This window comes from Triturus cristatus, chromosome 8, assembly GCF_964204655.1.
Source record: "Triturus cristatus chromosome 8, aTriCri1.1, whole genome shotgun sequence".
Classification (NCBI taxonomy): Eukaryota; Metazoa; Chordata; class Amphibia; order Caudata; family Salamandridae; genus Triturus; species Triturus cristatus.
In genome coordinates this window covers 78029832-78050040 of record NC_140591.1, presented here as the reverse complement: position 1 = coordinate 78050040, position 20209 = coordinate 78029832, and the positions used below count along the sequence as shown (strand labels likewise).

Genomic DNA, 20209 nt, shown 5'->3' with positions numbered 1-20209 from the left:
CTCGAGAGCATTCTAAATTACAGCAGCGACGCCCTTGACACGCAGCTTTCAACTGGGCTCTTCTACAGGGATACACACGCACAGTTCGAAGTCACGGCTCTGGACGGTGCCAATAGGGGTTTTGTAAAACGGGCGGGGTTTGCAGCCGGCAGTCGCCCCTTTGACCTCCTGGGGCGCATACATTCAGACCTCTTCTTCCAAGATAAACTGCTCATCAACGGAATTGATCTTAAGATCAAACTCACTCGCAACAAGGACTCATTCTGCCTCATCAGCGGTGATGCGGAACAGTACAAACTGGACATACTATCAGCGAGCCTGTTCGTAAAGAGAGTGAAAGTGTCACCTAGTGTCAGGTTAGCGCACGCCGACGCTTTACAAATATCGAACGCCAAGTACGCTGTTGAAAGAGTGGGTTTGAAGGTGTTTAGTATTCCAGCAGGGACTCGCTTAACCCAACAGCAGAATTTATTTCTGGGGCAACTTCCCAAACTTATCATCATCGGATTCGTGGACAATACAGCTTTTAGCGGCACCTATGCCTCAAACCCTTTCAATTTTAAACACTACAGCATCAACTACGCCGCGCTGGTCCATGAGGGCAATGTGATTCCTGCAAAACCCTACACACCCAGTTTTATAACCTCCAACTATATCCGGGAATATCAGGGTTTGGTTTCAATAACAGGGAAACATCTAAGGGACTGCGGTGTAGCCGTGTCACGTGAAGGCTATGGGACCGGATACACTCTGTTCGCATTCGACCTGACACCCGACATGGAAGATGGTGGGCACTACAACCTGGTCAAAAATGGGAATCTAAAAGCTGAAATACGATTTACTAACCCTCTACCTGCGAATGTGAACATGATCGTATTCTCAGTGTTCGACAGCCTCATCCAGATCAACCACGCCAGACAGATTTTGTTTGACTATCTTTAAAACAGTTGTGAAATGGACACTGTGCAGATACGGGACTTCCTAAGTCGGCATAAATACGCTCGGAAATACTTTTTAGGTGTTTTCCCTAGCGATGGGCTACCGGCTGAAATAGGCTCAGAAAGACCATGCACCCTGGTCTTTAACACCGATCCGCATTACAAGAGTGGAACACATTGGGCCGCCGTGTTTATAGATAGCGACACGGTTACCGTGTTTGACAGTACAGCAGAGTTCCCTGAACACCGTATATATACACAGCCCATATTCAAGTTTGTGAAAAAAGTTGCGGAGCGAGTGGTGTTTAATAAACTGAGGGTCCAGGATTCGGTAGCCATGACATGCGGTGAACACTGTATTTATTTGATCAGTAAAATGTCAGAGGGTATTTCATTTAGAAATTTCTTAAATCTATACTCGAGGGACCTTGTTAACAACGATAGTCTAGTTACGAAATATGTAAAAGAAAACACAAGGGCCTCGGTCAGACCTGCTAGAACCGAATATGTAGCTTGTCAAAATTGTAAGGGTTTATAACTTGTATGTGCTTAATGATGAACGTCTACAATAAAAGACATTGTTTTTAAAAAGCAAGCATTCAGACTTTGTATTTCACTGCTTATTCATGCATCATATTTTATTTTTTATTTTTAAAAAAGGTTTAAAAAGACGCTTGAGACGGTTGTAAAGTTATAAAAGTGTTTATTACAAGCCTGTATGTAACTTGTACATTACACTGACAAACTTTGCTGAAGAAATATATGAAGAAAATCAGACACGCTTATACACATAATAGGTACATTTAAAAATTATGGATGAATCCATGTACGGGGTATGGACAAAGGCTTTTTTCGCCGTGTAGATGGTGTCATAGGGGTAGTCCAAGAGGGAGATATCCGTAGGCCTTTAGAGGCGGGTGGCGATGGTGGGAGGGTTGTCTTTAAACTTTCAAACATACGGCGATGATCGTTATTACCAATGAGCGTAGAAGGGATGTTGAGTTCAGCAGCGGCTCGCAGAAAATGATCCCAACCACGCGGTGCATTTTGAGACGTTAGCATTTTCGGGTGCGTGAGCCCTTTAACCAGGTCGTACATGTGCGACCCTACAACCGGCTGTCCCTTGTAGAGAAATTCGCCTCGTTCATTCCAGGATGCGAGGTCTTTAGAAGCTGCCAGTTTACTCATCAGCATTTGCGCTGCACCTCTATGTCTTTGACTTATATTTTTTAAGAGTTCATCAACAAAGGGGTCTGGGGCTGACGCAAGGTCCGGCGGTGGTTGTAGAGGTTGAGGGGTATTCGCAGGGGCTGCCGGTTGTTCAGAGTCCGGGGTATATAGAGTCAGCTTGTTTTTCTCAGTATTCCACTGGCTGTAGTAACTTAAAAAGTTTTTAAGGGTGCTGGTGTAAAGGTTTGCCTTGTCGTAGGGGTTTAGATCAGTGCGGTTCAAAATGTCTTTAATTTCCGCATCCAGGCGCAGAGTCTCATTTCTGCGTATATCCCACGCGTTGTCTGTGGAAGAACCCAGGTGGTCCATTTGCTGTTTAGGAACCAAATACATCTTTGTGGCATGCTCCATTACTGTCCCGAGAGGAGGCTTGTAATTACCGGTATAGCAATCCCCAGCAGGTTACCTATAAAACCCCCAGATTGTTTCACCAGTTTCTTCTTTGTAATGAGTGAGGCCCTTTTATTACTGAGCTTCTTGATAAGACTCCTCTTCTTCTTCAGCACCTGTAACTGACTCCCTGATATAGGGACGTTGCCTTTTAGGGTGTTTAGGGCTATTTCTGAAATGGCAGCCACTAAGTCGTCAGAAGCAGCGCACAGGATGGCTTTTCGGTGTTGAGGACTGGCTGTAACAAGCAGTTTCAGGAGAGCTAGATTGCGGCGTAGCCGGGTAGACATGGTCACCACCTTATATTATAAAGGTCCGTGTGTAAATGTCTCTAAAACCCGTCAAAGCTTCTTTTTATGGGGCCGTGGTCTGGTCTTTGGAGTGTAGGCGACTGGTAGCTCGGGGGGAAAAATATCAGCCCTCAGTCTATAGTCTTCTAGAGTTTCATTTTTTAAATCGACCAGCAGATAGCCATGGGGTTTTGCCGTAGCGTCACTAAAGGCCTCCATGAAGAAGTGTGTGTTTCCGGGGTACATCTGTTTAGCTATGACTGCTATTTGTTGTTTGTCCCGGGGGTTTTTAAATAAAACAAGGTACGAAGCGTTGAGAGCTATAGACCGACTGTTCTTGCCCTTGTAAAACAAGTTCTGTACAATGTAGCATATGCTTAGATTGCGATGATGTGAATATTGCGTAAAAGCTCTCTCTAACTCCGGATGATCACCCCCTTCACGCATAAGGTCATCGACAATGATCATGTTTATATGGGACGGCGGCAGTAGCTCATCATCGTTGAGATTATCTGGTATACCCTCTATAAAACGGATATGTGGGAAACTACGGGACAGGGCTGTATAAAGAGGCTGCCAGCAGGAATATAGCCACACAATGTTATTAGGGGTTTGGGATAAAACAGAGGGCGCATTTTCTAAGAGCTTTTTTATAAAATAGCTCTTACCACAGTTTGAGGGGCCTGCTAACACGCAGGAGAAGGGATGTTGCAAACGGGTGTCCATGGTGTGGGGGGTGTCTCTCTAATGGCTCTAATAACCATAAGGGATTGTTTTATAGTCCGCGGTCAGGATCCTTTTATCAAAAACAACGCGCAGGGTTTTATGTAAGGGCTGCGTCGTAATTTCCCATTTCTTTTTGGATCTGACTATGCATGGTTGGTTCACAACTATGGTCTTAGCAGTTTCACAATCGGCTGATGCAGCGTATTCGTGCACCAGATTCTTTAGACTGTCAAAATTGATTTTTAGGGTGTTGCTGACATTTAAGATTATACCTTTGACCTTCATACACACTTTATTCATGTTTGTGCGGTAGGTGTAGGTCTTAGGTCCTGACGATACGTATTCTATTATATGCTCACCCTTATCGAGCTCGCTGGTCAAATCACCCAGATAATCCCCAAGAGGAGGGTCTTCATCCCCTGGTTTACTCAGAAAAATCACCGAGTCGGTATCATGATACAGACATCGGTCCTGGAGTTTATCCATAACCCTGTAGAGCTCTAGACGGGCGTGGGCTGTAGTGAAACAGGCTATGAAGATATTTATGTTGTTACACGTTGTGGGGTATGCTTTTGTGTATTTCCAACACACTGCCGCTGTCTCGTCATCGATAAAATTGCAGCTGGACACCTCATAACAGGGGGCAAATAGGTACTTAAACAGCTCGTCCGGATCTGTTATTAAGGTCGTATTTGATAGGTTTGTACGCTGTGCGAATTTTCCCCATAAGGAGTTGAGGCAGAGTTTAGCTAACTGGCGACGGGCCGGGTTGACCTCTATCATATGGGGGCGTAAATGTATACCCTCGTGAGCATAGTAGTCATCAATGTATTTCTGCTTTGCATCCTGACTAGTACACCATTCGGGATACCCTGAGGCCTCCTGTTTGTCTCTGAGAAACAGATTAATGTACGGGGCAAAGAGCCGAGTCGTGGTCCTCTTAAAATGCCACACCTCGTGTATCCTTCCGAGCCTGTAACCTTTCTCTAGCGCCACTTCGACCTCGATACTGCACCAGGTCCCTGTGAGCATCCTTTGTTCATCGGTGTGCCTGCAACCACCGGTCTCTTTAAGCAATGCGCATGTTCGACGTAGGGGGAACAGCAGCTTACCATCGACTCTGTAGGGTAACACTGGAAAGTAAAGCCGCCTTGGCGGATAGATTTCACATTTAACTAACCCAAAGTATTCCGAAAGGGGCTTAAAGTCTCTATATATGATGGTAGGATGTCCTAAGGGGTATACCTTCATTTTGTTTACAAAGGGGTACAGGCTGGTGAAATCATAGTAGTGTATTTTCTCACCCTCATCCGTGGCCCTGTACAGTTGTATGGCGTTTGTACGGCCTCCGAATAAGGCATCGCGGGGTTCCAAGGGTTCTGGTAAATCACGACTCTGAAGGTAAGAGATGAGCTCGGTGTCGGTTGTTAACATCTCTAACCACTCGTGCTCCCATAGAACCCTCATAGCAAAGCCACATTTTTCAACATACTGGGCCTTCAGCAGAGTACGTCTGTGTAAGTGCTCAAATTTGGCACCCAGAAGTTTGTTAAACTCGTGGGGCTTGTAACACTGAGGGCAGCCGTGGTAAAAACAGCCGTTGTATTCAAAGGCCGTCGCCACCCCGTTAATTACAGCGTACCCGTCCAGGTAATAGGGACCCACCCGGTATTCACCACCCTGCAGGGCGTGTTGAATATGTACGTCTTCCTTCTCAGAGATGTACATGAGCCACCGGATCGAGGGGGTTGAATAACGTTTCTGTTTACCGTTATAGAGGTCTGGCGGCACTAGAGCGATACTTTGAGGTCTTAAAAACATGTGTTTGTAGATGGACATACACATGGATGCCAAAGTGATGTTTTGAAAAGGGTCTATGTATGCGACCTCTTTTTTCATTGGAGCCATCTTCGGTTTCAAGACCCGACTTTTCTTTGTCATTTGAGGTTTCTTAGGCTTCAGCATTCTGACTTTCTTAGTCATCACCACCACAGCGTCTCTGAAGAGGTTACACGCTTGGCGCAGGATCATTACATCAGCCTGACAATAAGCTTTCAACTCTGTTTGAAAATGAAACTCTTTTTCACGGTTTTCAGAGTACCATTGTAGAAAGCTCTCTTTCTCGGCTGGCATCATATATTGAACCCCGTAACTGTCAGGAGATGGCATGGGCCCCACATAATTCTGGTTCGCCCATGTGTTAAAAAAGTGTGGAAAATAACCCTTACACCCTGGGAAACCAAAGGCTTTTGGCAGCTTACTCAATTTCATGGGTAGGAAATTCAGAGTGTCTATAAACCTTATTTGTAAATGTCCGACTGTTAACAACATCAGCTTTGAACCCTGAGTAATGAGTTCTACTTGCACCTTTTCACGAATCATATTTTGTAAAATAAAGAATGAGTCGTAGGCTTTTGAGTTGTGGGCCAGCATAGTATACCCTTTGAATTTGGTTTGAATGAAAGTGTTAAGGAAATCACCAACGCACGTTCGGCCTTCAAACTCCCAGCTGTCGTCGGAAGTTAGATGGTGTGTGTAAATATAGTTAGGTTGGTGTACACCCGTCTCCTGTGTGCACTCTATATCAAACACTATGTAGGCTTCGGTTTTGGTCTGGGGCTGGCCTTTAACCATGTAGCAACGATGGTTGGTACCCGCCGCATAAGACGTATGGCATCGGGGGCATTTCATACCTTTGCATTTGTGATCAGATGCCACATACCGACCACACTCAAAACAATCCATTTTAGGGGTGCATTTAACAGCTTTCTTGTGGATGGTCAAACAGTCTTGAGAGCGACAAAACAGCTTACAGGTGCGACACCTCACCTTCAGGGCGGTATCTACGAAGCAACCATCCCTCTGGCACATCTTACAGTGCATTTCACACTGATGACGGTCCTTAGTGCTGTATATATGGTTGCAATGGGTGCACACATACTTGACACCCAGAAAACCTTTAAGGTTTAAGATCCCGTAAAAGTGATTTTCGTGGTGAAGCACATATACGGTCTTGTTCCTCACCGGGCTGCCAGTTGTAAAGTACTTCCAAGAGCCATTGTGATAAAGAACTTTCACCGTCACAGCGAAATAGTTCTCAAAAAGACCTATATCGCCAAAGCCGACCATGCGGTCGGGAGGTATTTCAAGAACCTCATGGGCTTCAGCCGCTCTAGACATGATGACCGCGTCGGTGGTGTTGCGACCCAACAGTAGGCCTACGATGCTGGCCGCCAGACACGTGTTGTTTGTATCGTTGTTAAAGTCGAGCAGCCACCGTTGTTTCTTACCAATTATCTTACTGTATAGCACGCTCTTTAAAGGTCTGGAAACACCCCTCTCACGCCCCCGGATAATGAGGGCTATGACGCGGAAAGTGCCATAGGCGGCTAGTTCAGTCTTACTCTGTAAAAGCCTCGAAAGATTTTCTAAAAATTCCACAGCGTCAAACACATCTCGGGACCTCTTTTTGGTGAACAAAGGACTGTCAAAACCTTGTCCCTGGAAACGTAGTTGGAAAAAATCATTAGGACCCACAGCGCGTAACAACCTTTCTATGAGCGTTTGCACCGCCTGGTGTATAGCTAAAACACCCTGATCGGAGGACCTTATCTGGTGAAGGTTAGCAAACCTAAACTCCTCGTAGTGCTCGACGGCATTAAATCTCTCTACATCACGCCTGTAGCTTCTAACGCTCTCTAAATATACTACCTCTGAATCCTCATCTTGAGGTATTTGACTTGCTGGGGAGCTTGTTGCTGTATCGTATTGGGGATTCTGGTCCAGTATGGGCTTAGGGGCCCTTTTAACCACCCTTGTAGCACATATTCTGGCTTTCTTCAGTTTACTTATTAAAAGCCGTCGCTGCTTAGCGCTATTAGCCCATTTTTGTTTTTTACGGGTCCATGCTTTTCGAGGTAGCCGACCCCCTCCTATTTGAACAGTCTGGGCTGCGCCTAGGGGCTCTGGACTCAAGGCGTCCTCTGTTACAGACCCACCCCGAGGGTCATCTATGCGTTCCTTATGACGGAGTGTTGGTTGTTGTTCAGGCGTAGCTTGTGAAACGGTGTGACGGTGTTCTATGTACTTTTTACGCCTGAGTAGCCGTAAGAAGTGTAGGGACTTTGTCAGGAGTGTTTGTACTTTACCGAGGTATTTTGATGTGAGGGTTCTTTTATTAAAACCAGAGGCCCTGACATTCTTCAGGGTGTGTAGTTGACCTAGTCACGTCTGTATACGCAATATGTCCGATCCCGCTTCCTGACACGTTTGGAGGATTACCCTTTTACAGAGGTCAACCCTTTGCAGTATTTTCTGCTGAGCCTCCACCATGACCCTGGCACCACTACCACCCAACCCCAATTTTAAGGTTGCGGTGTTCGCTTGGCGTTTTAGCTTCCTGACCGCCATTTGTATATCCTTTACATGCGCGTCTAGTACCGGTTTAGGGTTTATAGAGTCATATTTTGGGGGGTGAGGGCTGAATACCGTGTTTGGTTGTATAACAACCTTTAACAAACCAGGGTCTTCTCTACTGACTGCATCCCCAGCAACCATCTGTAACTGAGGTCCTGGGGGTATCATAGAAACAGGATCCCAGTGCGAGCACCCTGGAGCATTGGGTGAAGGGACCTCGCTATATGACACCTCCATACTCTGATTTGACCAATCATCCCAACCCGTACTGCAACCCGTACTGCTATGGGTGTATATAGTTGGGGGGGATACAGGGTTTACACACCCCGAGGGGCTTGTAGGGTCGTATGCACCCTCCGGGGTTGCAGGTGACATGGGGCACGGTGAGTGTAAATGCCTGTCGTAATAATCAAGGGTGCTACCGTCTAAGACAGTGGCCGTGAGGTTGTCTGGCGTATGTGTAAATGTTGGCTGCAAAACCCCGGTGTCTGTGTTAGAGAGCCCCCCGGACGCTGCTTGTCAGACACATTGTCCCTAAACTCAGAAGGCGCTACTACAGATGGTTCCATGGTTTGGGTTATGGGGCATTCCTCTACAGGCGCCACCCGTTTTATTTTTGAAGCTATAGAGGTCTTCAGAGGGTGGGATGGGTGCTGCGGTGTAACAGGATTGACTAAGGACCCTTCCGATGCTTCTACTTGTAACGCCTGGACCCCTTGTTTATTCTTAAGATATTTTCTTGAGAGCCGGTTGACTTTAGGGGTTTGGGGTTGTAAAAGGGCTTCTGCAGGTGTCGTTACAAACGATGGTTCCTTAGAGAGTTCGGGTGTATCTGGTTCATTGGAGCTCTTCTTTTCTGAGTGCGTTTTGAAGAGCTCCGTCTTTTTTTATAGGGGGCCGGGGGGCCGCGTAGTCTCGAAGCACGACGCTTCCTTTTAACACTCGCGCGTGGTGTGTACAGCAACCCCGATCCTTCTTGCGGCTGTTTGTTCATGCGCTCTGCAACAGCCGTAGTAACAGAACCAACCACATCCTGGGCAATGCTCGAAGCCGCTGCCTTAACATGTGGCTTTGCAATTTCATAACCTCTTCTCAAGAATAGCATAGCTCTTCTAAACAGACTCCTGAAGAATCCCCCTAAACCAGCCCCGTACATAACAGGCGACCCTTGAAAGTACGGGGGCCCTCCATAACCGGCTTGGTTTCTGTAATAGTCCCTGTACATAGACGGGTCCCCGTATGTTTTCACGACCACCATGATGCCTGATTAATAGCCGCTGTCGCGTCTCGGTCTTAAATGAAGCTTAACAATAACTTTCCCGTATTTAAAGGCCACCGGCTCAGACTGATCATCGTAGATCATAATTGAAATAGTGTCAAAATGGTTTTTAGAAACTGCGACGTAGTCGGGTTTATTAAATTGAATATTGACCATCGTATTATTTTCACCCTGTACGTGGACCCATCTTAGCAGCGGCGCGTAACTATACCCGGTCCTCTGGGCCTCTACTATATCGCTATACACATAGAGCGTGTAGAAGCCGCCGTTAATATCGGGACACGTGTGATCCTGTTCCGCCAGACTTTTCGCATGCAACACAGTGCCTAAGACCCTTTTTAATTTACCGGTGCTGTTAAACGTCGTGCCTCGATTCGGGGCTTTAAGAAACACCTTCCTTCTGACGTTATCTAGAGACAGATGAATATTCGCATATGATTCGATGCCGGCTATGGATTTGTTGATTGCATCGACAACACTTGCAACGGTAGGGTAGTAACCGTACGGTATGCCAGCATGCATGTTCACATTGTCCTGCTCACGCTTTATGTAAAACTTAGCTTCACTAGCTGTAAATGTATTCCAGGTTCTAGGGTATTGGATTTCTGTTAGGGCCACCTCCCAATCCCCTTTCAGGACCACCGGCTTAGCCAATTTCACGGTGTATTTAGAGATCTGATTGTCGGGAAACATGGCCTTAGAAGCGTTGGATGGTAAGGTAATATAAAAGGGCGTTGTCTCCATCTTATCAGCTGTTTTTTTCAGGCAGTCCTTAGCTCACACACCTTTCAGGGAGCTGGACAGTACCCAACTGTTAAATTTATCAGGCCAGCCCCTCCATTTGACATACGCCTGGCTGTTAACACCTCGACCTTTCCTCTTCAGAACCTTTTCAACCCTATACACACGGTTCGGATCCTCAGGTATCAATTGTAACTCTTCCTTGTAAAAGATCCCCGACACAGCTTCCCCTGCGTAGTCCTTTAACCTGTAAATATACAGCCCTTCTTTAAGCTCCACACGTTCCACTATAAATATTTAATCGCTAAAAGTTTGTTGGTAGCCCTTCGTGAAGATCCCTTTCAATTTTGAAATCCTCACGTGATCACCTTTTTTAAAAATGGGTTTCTTCACCTTTGTAACAAAATTACGGCCATACACGGTCCTCCAAACAGCTAAGGAATTACTAGGGGTGACCTCTACGGGGGATGTTTTGATGGTCCTGTGATAACTGGCATTATATACATCTAAAAATGCTTGTAGAACATCCACGTATCTGTAGGTGTTATGGGCTGTAAAATACCGCCACATCTTAGACTTTAAAGTTCTGTTAAACCGTTCTACAACTGCTGCTTTTACCTCCGTGTGGGTTACAAAATGTTGAACACCATGGTGGCTTAATAATTTCTGAAATGTCTTGTTTAAGAATTCTTTACCAGCGTCTGTTTGTAGTTTTTGAGGAATTCGACCCTTCCCGAAGATGATTTTAAAAGCGGCCGTGACACTAGCACCACTTTTATCGCGTAGCGCTTCTGCATAGGCGTACTTGGACAGCACGTCTATGACTGTTAATATATAACAGGCGCCGTTGTTATGTTTTGCGACATCTTGAAGGCTGATTATATCCGCTTGCCACTGATAATCTATTTGCGCATTAACGATTGTGGGGCGTCTCTTAAAACGTCTTCGGGCGTGTTTATGGAGTGAATACGCCTCTTCTCCCGATAGCCACGTCTTGACAAGGTCTCTGCTTACCGGTTCATTTTCATCTACAGCCCTTCGGTATAGAGCTTCGACGCCTCCATAGCAACCAACACCCCTTGCATCATAATAAAGTTTTCTTAACCGAGCCCTCGACATGATAGCATCTGTTACAACAAATGAAATGAAAGACGCTTGTTTTGTGTAAGATCGTTTTATTTAAAAAACAATACTGTCAAGACCTGTGCAAAAGATACTTTACATTTTCACAGTAATTGTCATAAGTAAGGATTAAAACATAGCCACCTTAAGGTGCGACACTCCACTAGTTTCTTCGAAATACACGCTATCATTTCACATTACATAAGACCTTAGTTAAGCAGTCTTCGTGGGGCCAAAGACCCTATTGTTCTATTTTTTTTATAAATATTACACATACGTCTTTCTATGAGTCTTTCTATCAACTTTCTATCAAAAGCAGGACACAGCTCATACATAGCAGGCAGTTTTACGCTCGGGGCATAACCATGTCGGATATCATTGAGTGCCGCTGTCAGGATCCTCAACATATCGGGGTGTGCATATTTCCTTTCTGGGTGCATACCGTACACCACCCTTAGCAGTTTATACACCTTGTACGGGTCTAGCAAACCACAAATATAGCGTATTGTTCTTGTTCTGTATGATTCGCACAAACATTCGTGAGCGGCCTGCTGGGGATCATTAATTTGATGTCCGTGACAAAGGCTGTAATAGTCACGCTTGACACAGTTTAGTATCACAGCCGCTGCAAAACCCTTAACTTCTCGCCTCTCATAGTAGGACACGCCGTCATCGTCCTTATCACAGGCATCGCTCTTAGAGCCGCAAACACACTTGTCGCAACCCTCACGGTTTTGACATGTGGAGCTTTCAGCCTGTTTTGAGCACCACAGACAATTGAAGATTACATTGCTCGCTTTTGCAGGCCTCCACTCTGCCGCCGGTCCTTTTGGAGTTTCGCTCTAAGGTTCAAAAGTAGAAATGACAGTCCATTAGTCGCAGAAACAAAATACTGCAATTATGTAGTTGACTGCTCATAAGCTTTTCCTACTAAACTCCGCATGTGCACAACCCTCGGCGAAGGCTCTGAAATCTTGAGAGTCGCTAATGTCCTGCGATGCCCCCTCATCCTCGACGCTTGTACCAGGCTGCTGCAGAACAACCTCCTCAGCAGCCATATCCTCCTGAGGACCCATGTCTTCATAGACGTTCGTGCTAGGAGATGGTTCAACTTCTTCACCATAGTGCTTTATAAAGTATGTGCATACAGCTGGTTTTGTTCTCTAGGGGGTCAAAAAAAAGAAGGACGCTTGACATGCCCGCAGTTGAAGACATAAAAATACATCATTTTGTAACGGATTGTGCATAACATTTTTTTTTTTTTTTGTTTTTTTTTTTTACTAACCTCCGCATTTTCACCGTCCTCGGCAGCGGCTCGGAAATCTTGAGTCGCTAATGTCCATCGATGGCCCGTCATCTTCGACGCTTGTACCCGGATGATGCACAATGTCCTTCTCAGGCTTCGTATCCTCCTGAAGATCCAGGTCTTCATAGACGTCTGTGTTAGGAGGTGCTACAGCTTCTTCAGCTTCCTCCATGTCCGCGAAACTAAGGCCAGCAAACACGCTGCCGCTACATGAGACCTCGCTCTCGCTGCCGGCGTCCTTAATCGGCGACATCCTGCATAAACATAAAGTTTTTGCACCCCCCGACAAACGTCAGTACCAAAACCAGTAACGTCGCAACCCATATCCTGAGGGGTTTCTGGTTGAGCATTCTCGTCCATTACCAGGGGTGCTACGCTATGGTAATATCTATCGATAGTGGGCTGGGAGCCACCCCACATGGGGCTTTTCACGAGCGGGTTGTATCTCTTCATACTGCTGTGGGAACCTTTTCGGTTTCAGGGGGCTGGTTGCTGTACAAGGTTCTTAAGGAGGCCTTATATGTATCCTAATCAGATCCTAAAAGGGCGTGCCCCTCTACACCACAACAAGGACATACACGCATCATAGGTCTCTGGTTCGCTGATGTCTACATAAGAAGACACGCCCCAAGGCGGACCCATGGGCCGGTTGAACGCCTACATCTCACGTTTGCAGCCACACATGTCACTTTTGCAGTCACACATGTCACTTTTAAGGACACAGCGAAGGGCGGGGGGCACCAAAAGGGGGGACCTGTCACTTTTAAGGCCACAGCGAAGGGCGGGGGCACCAAGAGGGGGGACCTGTCACTTTTAAGGACACGCATGATGATCGATGGTATCAGATTATACTACTAACATAAATGGATAGCCTCAACATAAGCATCGATGTACACATGTGCTCTTAAACATATAGATGGGTAAGCCAGGCGAGGCTTGAATATGTTTCTGGCTCGACCCTTATGCACTGGGACTACCTGGGCATTTCAGAGCCGAGCCTGCATCCTAGGTGCTGCCCACTCTCTTCTGCTCCCTGATTTACTTTTGTTGGGAAGTTTTGCTATTGTGGGTTTTATGCATGAACATAAATGTAATCCATTCACCTTTCCTCACTACTCTTCCCTCCCTCAGAAAAGGCTCATATACTTGTTCCTGTTAGCTTTTACCACAAATACACTCTTTCACCTGTTACAGCTTTATTTCGAATGACAGCTAATGACTTCAATAATTCCGTATGACATCTTATAGCCCCAGTAGGTATTCACCTATGGATGGCATTAAAATACCTATGTATGACATTAGAAAAACAAAACTGTTTGCTTCATTTAAGCAAACCATGCCTGGATGGATGTGTCCTGTAGATGTGCTATTAAAAGTCCAAAAGACCCCTTCGAGGTAAGCCGAAAACAGTCTACGGTGGGAAAGCAGCCACAGCTGCCTTGAAATTACAGTTCCAAAAGATACGCAAAGAAGCAAGCCATACCTTTGCCAAGATGACTGCACTGATGCATATCAGAGGAAATCCCATCACAGAGAAGGACACACTATTAACCTGTAATGCTAGTTCTTTGTCATAGGTCTGCTCTTTGAATCCATAAACCACCTGCACACCTTGATGAAATGTCTATAATGGATAATCCGTCTATTGCTTCTTCTCCAAAAAGGACTTCCACACGGACCATGCCCTGCATGATGAAACAAGCATTGGCAAAGCCAATAGGTCTCAGTAATGCCTGAGCTAATGGCCTTGTCAATATGAATATCTTTTAGCCATGTTGTCTAGCAGCACATCTGCTGTTCAGCATGGCTGAGTCACTGAAAGCCCAGACTCACAGGATGTTGAGCAGACGGCAAGTCTCTTCGCCTCCCATGTTGAGTTTATTGTCCTGCCTCCGCTAACACAAAAAATCACTAGGACGTGAACTGTGCTGGCCGCATCACAGCGCCTTTTTCAGTGACTTTCAAAAATGCTGAACAGCGGACGAGCTGCTAGACAACATGGCAAAAAGACATTCCCACTGACAAGGCCAATAGCTCAGGCACTGCCGCGATCTATTGGCGTCCTCAATGCTTGTTCGGTGTGACGGGATCTTGATGAACACATTTTTAAGTGATAGTGAGAAACAGAGGAGGAGCTTTGAGGTGAAGCAAGAATGTGGTGTAACGGGCAGAGCTGCCGACCGGGGAACTGGGGATCCAGGTTTGAATATCAGGTCAGCTGAATAGCTTGTGTTTCTGAGCAAATCACTTACACTTCCCCCTGCGTACAATAATGAATGTGTCATTGTGAAATGTAACTGGTTAGCACTTAAAGCGCTCGAATACCATCGGCAGGTGTTAGCACCATGGCAAGATGGAGGGTGGAACAAATGCTCCAATACCATTGGATTGTGCAAAAAAATACATAAATAAAAGCTGCAGCAACGAGGGAGGTAGTGGGGAGAAGAGTTGAGCAGGGAAGCAAGAGGGGAAAGGGAGATGGGCAAGCAACAACGGGAGAGGGTGGAGGAAACGACAATGAAGGGTGAAAAAAACCTTAATTGAAGCAGGATCAGCAACAGAAATGAATGTGTCACTGTGGAATGTAACTGGTGAGCACTTAAAGCGCTCCAATACCATTGGCTATTTTTCACACTATGGCAAGACTGAACACGGAGCAAGTGCTCCAATACTATACGATTGCCTAAAAAATAAATATACAAATGCTGTTTGTGTTTTAACAACTTTTTAAGAAATACATTAGTTTATGTACACGTGAATGCATTTTAGTGGTATGTGTACAAGGGAGACGGCCTGAACACACCAGTACTCCTAGGGAGTGCTTGAAAACAAAGACAAGCATTGGGAAAGCCAATAGGTCTCTGCAAATCCCAAGCTATTGGCCTTGTCAATGAGAATGTTTTTTAGCCATGTTGTCTAGCAGCACATCTGCTGCTCAGCATGGCTGAAAGTCACTGAAAGCCCAGAATCAAAGGATGTTGAGCCGACGCAGAGTCCCTTCGCCCCCCCATGTTGAGTTTATCGTCCTGCTTCCGCTAACACAAAAAAGTGCAATGACATAGTGCTTTTTTCAGTGACTTTTAGCAACGCTGAACAGCAGATGTGCTGCAAGAGAACATGGCAAAAAGACATTCCCATTGACAAAGCTAATAGCTTGGGCTTTGCTGTGATCTATCGGCTTTGCCAATGCTTGTTCGTGTTGACTGGGTCTTGCTGAACAAATGTGAAAGTAATATTGAGAAACAGTTGAGGAGTTCCAAAGTGGAGAGGATGTAGCGTAAAGGCCAGAGCTGCCGACATGGGAAAGGGGGAACCCGGTTCGAACCTTGGGGTCGCTAAACAGTTTATAATTATGGGAAAATCACGCTTTCCTCTGCGTACGACAATAAATATGTAATTGTGTAAGGTGACTGGTGAGCACTTAATGCGCTCCAATACCATGAGCTGGTGTTAGCACTATGGAAAGATGGAGTATGGAACAAGCGCTCCAATTCCAAAGGATTATGCAAAAAACAAACAAACAAAAAAAGCAGCAATGAGGAAGGTAGTGGGGGACAGATCAAGCAATGAAGCGGGATGGGGAGTTGGACAAGCAACGACGGGAGAGGGCAGGAGGAAGCAACAATGAAGGGGGAAAACACCTTAACAGAAGCAGGATCAGCTACAAAAATGAATCTGTCATTTTGGAATGGTGAGCACTTAAAGTGATCCAATACCATTGGCTCGTGTTCACACTATGGCAAGGCAGAGGATGGAGCAAGCGCTCCAATACTATAAATAAATGTGTTTTAACAACTTTTTATTAAATGCGTTTGTTTATGTACACATGCATGCCTTTTAGTGATATGTGTATTTGGGTGGAAGGGAGGCTATAGCAAGACGAAAGATGGAACGAGTGCTCCAATACCATCGGATTGTACAAAATAAATAAAAGCAGCAGCGACGAGGAAGGTAGTGGGGGTATAGGTAAGCGATTATGGGAAAGGGCAGGAGGAAGCAACAATGAACAGGTAAAAAAAAAAAAATACCTTCATTGAAGCAGGATCAGCAACAAAAATGAATGTGTCATTGTGGAATGTTACTGGTGAGCACTTAAAGAGCTCTAACTCTAATACCATCGGCTCGTGTTCACGCTATGGCACGATGGAGGACAGAGCGAGAGCTCCAATACCATCGAATGGTGCAAAAAATGAATAAACAAACAAGTGCTGTTCGTGCTTTAACAACTTTTTAAGAAATGCATTTGTTTATGTACACGTGCATGTATTTTAGTGGTTGGTATTTGTGTACGTGTAAAAGGGAGACGGCCTGAAAACACAAGTGCTCCTATTGAATGCTTGAAAACAAAGAAAGAATTGCTGCGCAAACCGAGAGCAGTGTAGGGAGACATGTACTTGGTCCTTGCGCTATGCGAGGGCCAAACACAAGAAGAGGGTATGACGCCCACATGTCATCACGAACGGCATCAAAGGAAATGAAAGTGACGCCGACGTTTGCCAATGGTATGAGATGGGCAGCCTATCAGCCCACAGACAGAACACAACATGTCTCTTCAAAACAATGCATGCGCTGTCTAGCCGATACCCATAAACAATAGATTTGCACAGGTGAAACCTACCGGCTTTGTCAAGACTTGTTGTGTTTAGAAACGGGAAGATTAAAAAATGTGGACTGGAGGCCAAGGCTAGGTGATGATATGGCAACCTTTCGGGAGAGGATGTGGTGTAACGGTCAGAGCTGCCGACTATGGAGGTAGGAAACCGGGTTTGCGTTTCGGCGTCAGCTTAACATCCTTGATTCTGGGCAAATCATTTAATCTCCGCATGCCTTCAAAAATTAATGTGTTCTTGTGTTCTTGTGTAAAGTAACTGATGTTCATGTAAAGTACTCAAATACCTTCGGGTGGTGTTTGGTACTACATAAAACTGCACAAAATATACACATGTGAAAAGCAGAGTCGGGGAGGAGAGGATCTGGGGAAAAGGGGATCTGTGCAATGAGAGTGCTGCATGTGCAAGCAGCGACGGGCAGGAAGTTAACTGGCAACCAGCAGCAAATGTGGGCTGCCACTGGGAGATTAAGTGATTTGCCTTATTAAGTTTACAGTGTCCTTGTGAAAAGTAACTGGTGTTAATGTAAAGAGCTCCAATACTTCCGGGTGGTGTTGGTGCTATATTAAACTGCACTAAAAAGTGATGCTAATGCAAACTGCTCCAATACCTTAGGGTGGTTTTGGGACAATATAAAACTGCACAAAAACAAATGTGAAAAGGGGGAGGAGGGGATCTGTGCAACACAGTTTAACGGGGCAAACAGTGACGGGCGGGAGGCGAACCGGCAACCAACAGCAAATATGGGCTGCCACAGGGAGGTTAAGCGATTTGGCCGTAATCACAAAATGTGAAACTGAGGCCGATGCTAAGGAGACGATGTGGTGTCCTCTTGGGAGAGGATGTGGCGTAGGGCTTATAGCTGCCGACTATGGAGCTGGGAAACCGGTTAGAGTTTCGGCGTTGGGTTAACAGCCTTGATTCTGGGCAAATCATGTAATCTTCCTGTGCCTACAAAAATGAATGTGTTCTTGTGTAAAGAAACTGGTGCTAATGTAAAGCGCTCCAATACCTTCTGTGGTGTTGGTGTTATTTAAAAGTGCACAAAAGACAACAGAAAGAATCACAGTGTTAGGCTGGTTTACAGTAGTGAATAGGAGGAAATACATTTCCCGACGGGAGAAATTTGTAAAAACGGTCCCATCTTATGAAAGGAGAGGCAACAAGGTGAGATATGAACAGTTCAATCATTTCACACATGAGAAACGTGGCTATTCAATTACAGCCAAAGACACAGGTACTTTAGAAGCTTTGACATGCCCTGTGATAATGCGTACCTGATTCACTTGAGGTCTGATTTTTCAGCTATAAACACCATTGCCGAACGACCACATACGGTGTAAACATGCACACCCACCTAGTACCCACACACACGCTAAATAAACAGAGACTACATGTGCGCTAAGTAATAGCAGCCGTGTACACATGCTCCAATCAGCGAGTCAGCTAAACACTAAAAGAAAATTAAAAGGCAGAACACCACCACTCACTAGAACGAAACAGACTACAATGGAGGTTTAAAGCAATGACGAGAGAGGGGGTGATTTGTGGATGGGGCAAGTACCGGGAGGTGCACGGGAGCAAGCAGAGACCGGAGGGAGGAGGTAGGTGAAACGGAAGCAGCAACGAAGGAGACGGAGCAGGTAAAAGCATGAGCACTGTGTAGAGTGCTGAAAAAGAGAGAAAAAAGTAAGTCCTTAAATGGTCCTAAAAATGCGAAAAGTGAATGTTTACAAGTACTTGGTCCATGCTCTGGGGGGGGGGGAGGGCTAAACACAAGAGGAAGCATGACCGAGCAAATGAGAAGCTTGTGGGGGAGAGGGGGCCTGCATCCCACAGATTAAATACAGCATGTCTCTTGGAGACAGCGCAATGCCCGGTCTAGGCAAGACCTAAAAAGGGTGAATGCATTAGAATTCCTTAAATGTGCTGTATCAAATCAGTACTATGTGTGCTTAGCCTATTAGAGGCTAAATTGGATGTTAATTAGGGTTTTAAAACAGTGATTTGTTTAGTGTTGTTTTCAGCAAAGTACAATACACCTTTAATTGAGCTAAAACTAGCTTTTTAACAGAAAAGAAAAAGAAAAACCAGCAAAATTTGCCTCTTACAGGCATTTTTTTGTAAATGTAAATCGTTTGAAAAACAGTGTCCCGGGGACCCCACTCATGGAGAGAGATATTCTTTTGTTTATGGATTCAGAAAGAATCCATAAACCATAAACCAGGACTAGAATTACAGGTAAGTAACTTTTCCTTCCAAGTGACATCAAGGAAAGCTCAGACGAGACAGAGAAATATTGAGAAGGCGGGAGAACGAGAAAGGCAGAGAAAGAGGGAAGGAGATAGAGGGTAAGAATAGGGATAGAGAGCGGAAGAAGGAAAAAAGAGAGGGAAGGAGAGAGGCAGAAACAGAGAGAAAGAGAAAAAAAGAGAACAGTCTCAGCACTTGATTTGGGTTTTGCTAGAAAGAATTTCCTAGACCTGGCCCAATTAAAACCTTGCTCTTTTCAGATTCAGCCCCTGGTCCATCTGTTCAGATTGACCCCTATTGGCAGCCATGATAATTTATTTCTATAACATAAGTCACTGGATAGTGCAGAAATAGCCACATACCTTGGGCCAGTGATAGGCATGAAGATGTAATACTTGGCCACCAAATGTTTGGCCTATAGTGTGTCCCTTGAGCTGTAAAAATAATTCTACTGCGCGAGTCAACATATCCTGATATGATGGAACATACGCTGTAACAGTTACACACCACGTCACCCATCCATACATTATGGACTCAAAACTATGAATACGCACCACACCTAATACGTACACACATGATGTACACTACAATGAAACGAGTAGTCACCACACCAGACATCCACACATGATAAACTTTACACTGCAATGGGTAAAAGAACCACTCCAGATTCCACACGATTAACTCTACATGACAACAAGCATAACCCATGCCAGAATTAAGACATACCAGACTCTTCTTACAATAAGCATGCGCCACACCAGACTGTTACCCATCATGGACTCTAATCTACGAAGAGCACGCAACACATCAGACTTCCACACATGATGAACTGCACAGTGTAATGAGTATGCACCACACCAGGATTCCATACATTATGAGCCTTATGCTATCAGAAGTATGTACTAGAC

General features: G+C 45.3%; 1 protein-coding gene across 1 annotated transcript; it reads right to left on the bottom strand.

The window, feature by feature from the left end:
* Positions 1-1748: 1748 nt before the first annotated feature.
* LOC146801374 (uncharacterized) lies at positions 1749-12208 on the bottom strand. Its single transcript, XM_085623704.1, has 5 exons — positions 12064-12208; positions 11025-11137; positions 5546-7774; positions 3110-3184; positions 1749-2480 (listed from the first exon to the last, which is right to left on the bottom strand). The coding sequence occupies exons 1-5, from the start codon at positions 12206-12208 to the stop codon at positions 1749-1751; spliced, it is 3294 nt and encodes a 1097-aa protein (XP_085479830.1).
* Positions 12209-20209: the final 8001 nt, after the last annotated feature.

Excerpts from the sequence above, each read along its gene's own strand:
- LOC146801374 (XM_085623704.1), bottom strand. The coding sequence starts at position 12,208 with ATGGGTCCTCAGGAGGATATGGCTGCTGAGGAGGTTGTTCTGCAGCAG. Across the intron at positions 11,138-12,063 it reads TTGTGCACATGCGGAGTTTA|ATGCTATCATGTCGAGGGCT; the intron begins GTAGGAAAAGCT and ends TTGTTGTAACAG. Across the intron at positions 2,481-3,109 it reads GGGACAAACAACAAATAGCA|CAAATGGACCACCTGGGTTC; the intron begins GTCATAGCTAAA and ends GTTCCTAAACAG.